General features: G+C 32.7%; 1 protein-coding gene across 1 annotated transcript; it reads left to right on the top strand.

Moving 5' to 3' along the window:
* The first annotated feature begins 528 nt into the window (after window positions 1–528).
* LOC109818622 (UDP-glycosyltransferase 72D1) lies at window positions 529–8,904 on the top strand. Its single transcript, XM_020384153.3, has 2 exons — window positions 529–1,562; window positions 8,287–8,904. The coding sequence occupies exons 1-2, from the start codon at window positions 593–595 to the stop codon at window positions 8,760–8,762; spliced, it is 1,446 nt and encodes a 481-aa protein (XP_020239742.1). The 5' UTR covers window positions 529–592; the 3' UTR covers window positions 8,763–8,904.
* Window positions 8,905–9,668: the final 764 nt, after the last annotated feature.

Genomic DNA, 9,668 nt, shown 5'->3' with positions numbered 1-9,668 from the left:
ATAAATTAAATATAATTTTTAAAAAAATTAAAGACCATATAATATTTCGTTTTATTAATTCAAACTAACGTATAAAATAATTTTATAATTATTTATCAATTTAAATTAAATTAGTGAAGTATCAAGTAATTCTCAAATTTTTTAGAAATTTGCAGACTTGATCTATGTACTAAAAACTTTAAATTTAATAATTGAATCGTTAAAATTTGAATATAAAGATTAAAATAAGATTTTTTTTAAAATTATAAAGATTAATAATATCAATTTTAAATTTAAATAACTAAAAATAAATTTATTTTAAATCTGAGAGATAAATATATTTAAGCCTATTTTAATTGATTTGTGTGCTATGTTTTCTATTTTTTTCCATCGTTATTTCTTTCTTTTCTTCGTACACTCGAAAATTTGGGGAGGGTGTGTGAAGATTTGAAAATTTGTTCATTAATATTATTCTATAAAGGTTTGTTGATTGGGCATATACAAAGCATCTTTATAACATTAGCACGACCTTGACCTTAATAATAAATAGATCACAAAGCTCAAGCCATTACCATTCAATCATTAATTTCATTTCATTTCACTTTCCCATCTCATGGCCATCTCAAACACTCATGCTCTTGTCTTGGCTTCACCAGGAATGGGTCACATAACCCCTGCCCTAGCCCTAGCCAAGCACCTAGTCACTCACCAAATCACTCCCAAACTCACCTTCATTTATGGCACAATCAAAACATCCACTCCCTCCAAAGCTGAGACCCAACTTCTTCAACTAGCCATGAAGGAGAACCTCTTTGACCTAATCTCACTCCCCCCACTTGACCTCACAACCCTAGTTGGCCCTCATGCCTCTGTAGAAACCAAAATAGCAACCATAATGCATGAAATCCCACCACTCTTTGTGTCCACAATCTCCACCATGAACCTCAACCCAACCATCATCATCATGGACTTCTACTTAAGCCAAGTCATACCTCTAGCTAAAAACCTAAAAGCACCCAAATTTTCTTTTGCCACAACTAATGCATGGCTCCTAGCACTTGCTCTTCACACCCCCACTTTGGATAAAGAAATACAAGGGGAATATGTCAATGATGAAAACATACCAATCTCAATCCCGGGTTGCAAACCCATATACCCCCATGATTTGTACGACATGTTGAAAGACAGGACACATAGGTTGTACCATGAATTTGTTGGTGCATGTGAGGGGGCATCACTGGCTGATGGGGTTTTTGTGAACACTTTTGGTGAGCTAGAACCTAGGACACTCGAAGCACTTGGTGGGAGTGGACACATCACGAAGGTGCCCGTGTACCCAATTGGGCCAATTGTGAGGGACAGAGACCCAAATGTTGATGAGAGAAGGAGAAGTGATGTTGTTGAGTGGCTAGATACACAAGAAGAAGATTCAGTGGTGCTTGTGTCACTTGGGAGTGGATATGCAATGACATTTGAGCAAATCAAAGAGATGGCATTGGGGTTGGAGCTAAGTGGAAAAAAATTTGTTTGGGCTGTTCGTCCTCCTATTACCAAAGCCGGCAATGAGCACTATTTCACAGCAGGTGAGTAGTATGGACTCAACAAAAATTATACTTTTTTTTTATATTTTAAACATCTTAATTCTGTCGATATAAATTTTGGTTTAAGTTATATATATTTTTATACTTAAATATATTTTTAATCTATTAAATTTATAATAAATTTATTTTTAATCTCTCAAATTTAAAATTAATTTTTGTAGTCGTGTAATTTTAATAAAAAAATTGTTTTAATCTGTCATGTTATAAGTAATATATCTGTCGATAATTATACAATATTAATTAAATTTAATGTGACATTTTTATTAATAAAAATATAAGTAAATAAATTTTGTGCAATAATATTTCACAAAATTACAAATGAAATTTGACTATAAAGATTAAAATATTTTTTTTTAAATTATAAAGACTAAAAAGATCAATTTTAAATTTGAGAGACTAAAAATAAATTTTCTTTAAATTTGAAGAATTAAACATATTTAAATCATATTTTTTTATTAGTTTTAGCTTTATAAAATTATCTTTAAATATCTTTATTTATATTCATATTTAGTAAAACATCGCTTGTATTTTAAAAATGATACACTGAACTAATGAGTCTAGTTCTATTGACCAGATTTTCAATTTATTTTTTGTAAATTAATAAACAGTATGTTACATTAATAATATAATATTAGTTTGAGATGATATGCAAATGCAATGAACATAATAAATAAAAAATACCATCTATATATGTATATATATGTATATATGTATGTATATATATATGTATATATATATATATATGTATATATATATATGTATGTATATATATGTATGAAGGTGAATTCTCTGAAGGACCACTTTCACAAGTGGTCCATGGGTGCATCATCAATTTTCACCCTTAGATACATCTAAACTAGTAGACCATAATACACCTTACCACACTGGATCTAAATTTTCGATTTTTTTACTGATTTTTTTTTTAAAATTACCCAAAAAAAAAAACACGTGGCAACAGACGCAGCTGCTACTGACACTCGGAACGGGCCGTTCTGAAATCAGAACGGGCCGTTCCAAATAAATAAATAACACATAAATATTGGACCAGAACGGGCCGTTCCAGATGACAAAAAAACACATGAAGAATGGAACGGAACGGCCCGTTCCAACATCAGAACGGCCCGTTCCGAATTCAAAAATGACACATCAATAATTAAATCAGAACGGGCCGTTCTGAAAACGGAACGGCCCGTTCTAACTACAAATTTGTCACACGAATTTTTTAAAGCAAAATAATATATTTTTTATCCATTCTACTAAATTACATCTACACCCTAAGCCCTAAACCCAAAAAATCTTATACTAAGGTCCATAATACAAGACCAAACAATATAAACTCTTGTACTACCAAATATATAAGAAAAGTGGTCATCCACTAAGGCTCATAATACAAGACCAAACATTATAAACTCCTATACTACCAAATATATGAGAAAGGCGGTCACCCATGTAAAGTCCAAGTAAAGAGAACCTTAGGCCCACCAAACCCATTGGGCTCACTAAGCTCAGAAGTAAACAAAAGCCCAAAGGCCCACAAAGCCCAAAACTAGGCCCAATAAGCTTAAAACCCAAAAAGTCTTATACTAAGGCCCATAATACAAGACCAAACATTATAAACTCCTATACTACCAAATATATGAGAAAGGTGGTCATCCATGTAAAGACCAAGTAAAGAGAACCTTAGGCCCACCAAACTCATTGGGCTCACTAAGCTCAGAAGTAAACAAAAGCCCAAAGGCCCACAAAGCCCAAAACTAGGCCCAATAAGCTTAAAACCCAAAAAGTCTTATACTAAGGCCCATAATACAAGACCAAACATTATAAACTCCTATACTACCAAATATATGAGAAAGGTGGTCATCCATGTAAAGACCAAGTAAAGAGAACCTTAGGCCCACCAAACTCATTGGGCTCACTAAGCTCAGAAGTAAACAAAAGCCCAAAGGCCCACAAAGCCCAAAACTAGGCCCAATAAGCTTAAAACCCAAAAAGTCTTATACTAAGGCCCATAATACAAGACCAAACATTATAAACTCCTATACTACCAAATATATGAGAAAGGTGGTCATCCATGTAAAGACCAAGTAAAGAGAACCTTAGGCCCACCAAACTCATTGGGCTCACTAAGCTCAGAAGTAAACAAAAGCCCAAAGGCCCACAAAGCCCAAAACTAGGCCCAATAAGCTTAAAACCCAAAAAGTCTTATACTAAGGCCCATAATACAAGACCAAACATTATAAACTCCTATACTACCAAATATATGAGAAAGGTGGTCATCCATGTAAAGACCAAGTAAAGAGAACCTTAGGCCCACCAAACTCATTGGGCTCACTAAGCTCAGAAGTAAACAAAAGCCCAAAGGCCCACAAAGCCCAAAACTAGGCCCAATAAGCTTAAAACCCAAAAAGTCTTATACTAAGGCCCATAATACAAGACCAAACATTATAAACTCCTATACTACCAAATATATGAGAAAGGTGGTCATCCATGTAAAGACCAAGTAAAGAGAACCTTAGGCCCACCAAACTCATTGGGCTCACTAAGCTCAGAAGTAAACAAAAGCCCAAAGGCCCACAAAGCCCAAAACTAGGCCCAATAAGCTTAAAACCCAAAAAGTCTTATACTAAGGCCCATAATACAAGACCAAACATTATAAACTCCTATACTACCAAATATATGAGAAAGGTGATCATCCATGTAAAGCCCAAGTAAAGAGAACCTTAGGCCCACCAAACTCATTGGGCTCACTAAGCTCAAAAGTAAACAAAAGCCCAAAGGCCCATAAAGCCCAAAACTAGGCCCAATAAGCTTAAAATCCAAAAAGTCTTATACTAAGACCCATAATACAAGACCAAACAATATAAATTCCTATACTACCAAATATATGAGAAAGGTGGTCATCTATATAAAGTTCAAGTAAAGAGAACCTTAGGCCCACCAAATCCATTAGGCTCACTGAGCTCAGAAGTAATCAAAAGTCCAAAGGCCCATGAAGCCCAAAACTAGGCCCAATAAGCTTAAAACCCAAAAAGTCTTATACTAAGGCCCATAATACAAGACCAAAACAAAAGCCCAAAGGTCCATGAAGTACAAAACTAGGTTAGTGAGCCCAATGGGTTTGGTGGGCCAAAGGTTATCTTTACTTGGGCTTTACATAGATGACCACCTTTCTCATATATTTGGCAGTATAGGAGTTTATATTGTTTGGTCTTGTATTATGGGCCTTAGTATAAGACTTTTTGAGTTTTATGCTTATTGGGCCTAGTTTTGGGCTTCATGGGCCTTTGGACTTTTGATTGCTTTTGAGCTTAGTGAGCCCAATGGGTTTGGTGGGCCTAAGGTTCTCTTTACTTGGGGCTTTATATAGATGACCACCTTTCTCATATATTTGGTAGTATAGGAGTTTATATTGTTTGGTCCTGTATTATAGGCCTTAGTATAAGACTTTTTGGATTTTAAGCTTATTGGGCCTAGTTTTGGGCTTCATGGGCCTTTGGACTTTTGATTGCTTTTGAGCTTAATGAGCCCAATGGGTTTGATGGGCCAAAGGTTCTCTTTACTTGGGATTTACATAGATGACCACGTTTCTCATATATTTGGTAGTATAGGAGTTTATATTGTTTGGTCTTGTATTATGGGCCTTAGTATAAGACTTTTTGGGTTTTAAGCTTATTGGGCCTAGTTTTGGGCTTCATGGGCCTTTGGACTTTTAATTGCTTTTGAGCTTAGTGAGCCCAATGGGTTTGATGGGCCTAAAGTTCTCTTTACTTAGATTTTACATAGATGACTACCTTTCTCATATATTTGGTAGTATAGGAGTTTATATTGCTTGGTCTTATATTATGGGCCTTAGTATATGACTTTTTGGGTTTTAAGCTTATTGGACCTAGTTTTGGGCTTCATGGGCCTTTGAGCTTTTGATTGCTTATGAGCTTAGTGAGCCCAATGAGTTTGGTGGGCCTAAGGTTCTCTTTACTTGGTCTTTAGTATAGGAGTTTATATTGTTTGGTCTTGTATTATGGACCTAAGTATAAGACTTTTTGGGTTTTAAGCTTGTTGGGCCTAGCTTTGGGCTTCATGGGCCTTTAGACTTTTGATTGCTTTTGAGCTTAGTGAGCCTAATGGGTTTGATGGGCATAAGGTTCTCTTTACTTGGACTTTACATAGATGACCACCTTTCTCATATATTTGGTAGTATAAGAGTTTATATTGTTTGGTCTTGTATTATGGGCCTTAGTATAAGACTTTTTGGATTTTAAGCTTATTGGGCCTAGTTTTGGGCTTCATGGGCCTTTGGACTTTTGATTGCTTTTGAGCTTAATGAGCCCAATGGGTTTGATGGGCCTAAGGTTCTCTTTACTTGGGCTTTACATAGATGACCACCTTTCTCATATATTTGGTAGTATAGGAGTTTATATTGTTTGGTCTTGTATTATGGGCCTTTGTATATGACTTTTTGGGTTTTAAGCTTATTGGACCTAGTTTTGGGCTTCATGGGCCTTTGAGCTTTTGACTGCTTCTGAGCTTAGTGAGCCCAATGAGTTTGGTGGGCCTAAGGTTCTCTTTACTTGGTCTTTAGTATAGGAGTTTATATTGTTTGGTCTTGTATTATGGACCTAAGTATAAGACTTTTTGGGTTTTAAGCTTGTTGGGCCTAGCTTTGGGCTTCATGGGCCTTTAGACTTTTGATTGCTTTTGAGCTTAGTGAGCCTAATGGGTTTGATGGGCATAAGGTTCTCTTTACTTGGACTTTACATAAATGACCACCTTTCTCATATATTTGGTAGTATAGGAGTTTATATTGTTTGGTCTTGTATTATGGGCCTTAGTATAAGACTTTTTGGGTTTTAAGTTTATTAGGCCTAGTTTTGGCTTTTATTCATAAGATGTTTGATGTCATTGAGGAAGGGGCTTCATATCTCGCTCAATTGAAAAACTATACTTAAATTTTAAATGTGATTTAGTAGAATGAAAAAAAAAAAAAACAAATATGTAGCCAGAACGGGCCGTTCCGAATTCAGAACGGTCCGTTCTGGTTTAAGTAATCATATGTTATTTTTAAAACTGGAACGGGCCGTTCAGATTTCAAAACGGCCCGTTCTGGTGTAGTTTATCACGTGTTTTTTTTCCTTGTAGAACGGCCCGTTCTGGTGCATTATTCCTGTGTTATTTTTTCATCTAGAACGGGCCGTTCTGGTTTCAGAACGGCCCGTTCTGAAAGTGACAGCTGCTTCGTAGTACGTGTTTTTTTTATAGGTAATTTTAAAAATAAAAAAAAATCCAGTAAAATATTCAGAAATTTTATCCAGTGTGTGAAGGTGTACAATATATCTTCTCACTAAATCACAATCTCAACCATTCATTGTTTTTAATATTATATCTATGGTGATTTTAAATGCACCATCCATGGACCACTTGTCCAACTTCTCCATCATAGACATCACCATGTATGAAAAGTATTAAACTTTTTTATTTATTTTTAAGATAAGGGGAAAAACATCACGCTCAATATTCGACTCACCCAATTCCATAATTTTGCGCACAAATATATGAATATAGAGATGGCCATGGCCTTGTAGCTAAGTAAAATTTCCGAAGTGTGAAAAAATTATAATTATTAAAATAAATGTAATTGAACACTTAAAAATTATTATAAATTATAAATGTAAAAAATTGAAACAATGTTAGGGGTTGTCATGAGCTTTTAGTTCTTAAATGAAATTTTCAAAACAAAATCTGTTTAACTAAAATAAAACTCAAGTGATTTTCAATTCAATTTTAAAATATTTTTAGGCTTAATTATTATTTTAACCTCTTGAAGTATATATTTTGGTCTCTTAAATTTAAAATTTATACTTGTAGTCACTAAAATATTAAAAATTATTATTTTAGTTTTTTATATCTAAAATTCATCTTTTTAGTCTATGTAATTTTTAAAAAAATTGTTTTAATCTCTTAGGATCACTAACAACATAACTAATTGAAACATATTATAAAGTATAATTTGGTTTAATGTGATATTTTTATTCATAAAAAAGATACTAGTAAGAGAATTTGTGCGACAAATTTAATAATATATGCATTTTATTTGATAAATTTACTAATAAAATTTGAAAAAAGAGACTAAAATAATAAATTTTTAATATTTTAGAAATTAAAATTATAAGTTTTAAATTTGATAAATAAAAAAAAATATAGAGATTAAAGTAATATTTTTTGCAATTATATAGACTAAAGACACAAATTTTAAATTTGGGGATAAAAAAAATATAAACTCCAAATTTAGAGAACTAAAAACATAATATAAATTATAACTTTATGTCCATTCACAAATTTGAAAAATTGAACATTTTAATTTTAAATAAATTATTGTTACAATTAATCATAATTATTCTCATCATCATTAATGCCTTTACTATTATTATTATTATCATTATTATTCGTTAATATTATTATTATTATTATAGTCACCATTTTCATCTTATCATTTTTTTTGTCGTGTCACTAATTGTCACAAACGTTAAATTAATTTTAATACAATATTATATTTCAAACGAAATTTTTGTAAACTAAAACTAATTGTAATTTTTGAAAATTTTAAAACTACAACTAAAAATCACCCAAACGGCTTAAGCTTTTAATATTATTATTATTATTATTTTATCTAGTTTAATATTCGAATAAATATATTATGGTTCCCTAACAGGTGAGAAAAGTGAAACCGGAACCACCGTAGCATCAAATCCTTTTCCTGAAGAGTTCTACCGCGTACAAAGCAATGGATTAGTGATCACAGATTGGGCACCACAAATGGATATATTGAAGCATCCCTCAATTGGTGCATTTGTGTCTCACTGTGGATGGAACTCAGTGATAGAGAGTGTTTCATGTGGGGTTCCCATAATTGGATGGCCTCTCTATGCAGAGCAAATGATGAATGCCACAATGCTAGCAGAAGAAGTTGGCAATTCAATTCGAGTGAAGGTGTCACCATCTACCAACATGGTTGGAAAGGAAGAGCTAGCAAAAGTAATAAGGAAGATAATGGATATGGATGATAAAGAAGGGTGTGTGATTAGGGCAAAGGCTAAAGAGCTTAAACGCTTGGCTCAAAGAGCATGGTCTCGTGATGGTTCTTCTTATCTTGCACTTTCAACAATCTTTCTTTCCAATGATGTGTGATAACTTAGTGCGTGTTTGGATCATAAATTCAAATTTATGATTAAAAAGTTACACCTCTTATTTGGAACACGTTGATGAAGTACTTTATTTGAAAACAAGTAAATTCAATATGAAAATCAACAACCACTAATGTTTTCTTTTAGATTTTATTATTTATATAAAGTTCTTCCTTATTCATCTTTGGCTGTTTTGTTATGTCAGGATATTAATGTGATTGAAATTCAAATAATTACAAGTAAACTAAATTAGAAAGTGGTAGTAATAATGAGATTTTTTTTACCATAATATTAATGCAAAATATCTATCGTCAAAAGTAATGGTTGATAATGAGAGTTAAAATTTGTTGGTTGTTTTAATTAGTCTAACTTTAATTTCTAATTAATATAGTTAATTGGGAATTTAATGTAGGATTATTTGATTATGTAAGTAATGAAATAAAATAAAATGTATTCATAAGTTTGATGTGTTTGTCCAAGACTTCTTGTATAGCCAAATGTGTTCCCTAATTTGTGGTCATTGAAATTATTTTCTTACCTTTCTCTCTCACACACAATGGCTTCCCAATGTCACACATTGAAGTTGAATGGTTCTAGTTCAAGCACTTGAGTTGAGTTCAGCCTTAATACATTTAATTCAAAGTGTTTGTTTTATATAGTGGGTAATTAGTTAATAAGATTGTCCAACATATCTTAGCATATCTTGTAAGATACATGAGATTATCTAACATATCTTAACATATCTTGTAAGATATTTGGTATATTTGTATGGGTGTATCAAACCAATCTTTAGGATAAATTTCTAGTGAGATCCTTAGAGATTTTTATGACAGATTTTGAGATATCATCCATGTATATATATTCATGTATTTGTGGTATCAGAGCTAGGTTAAGGCTTTGAGAATGGATA

The sequence above is a fragment of the Cajanus cajan genome, chromosome 3, assembly GCF_000230855.2.
Source record: "Cajanus cajan strain Asha chromosome 3, NIPB_CcT2T_4, whole genome shotgun sequence".
Taxonomy (NCBI): domain Eukaryota; kingdom Viridiplantae; phylum Streptophyta; class Magnoliopsida; order Fabales; family Fabaceae; genus Cajanus; species Cajanus cajan.
The sequence above is the reverse complement of the archived record's forward strand: the minus strand, read 5'-3'. Positions and strand labels throughout refer to the sequence as shown.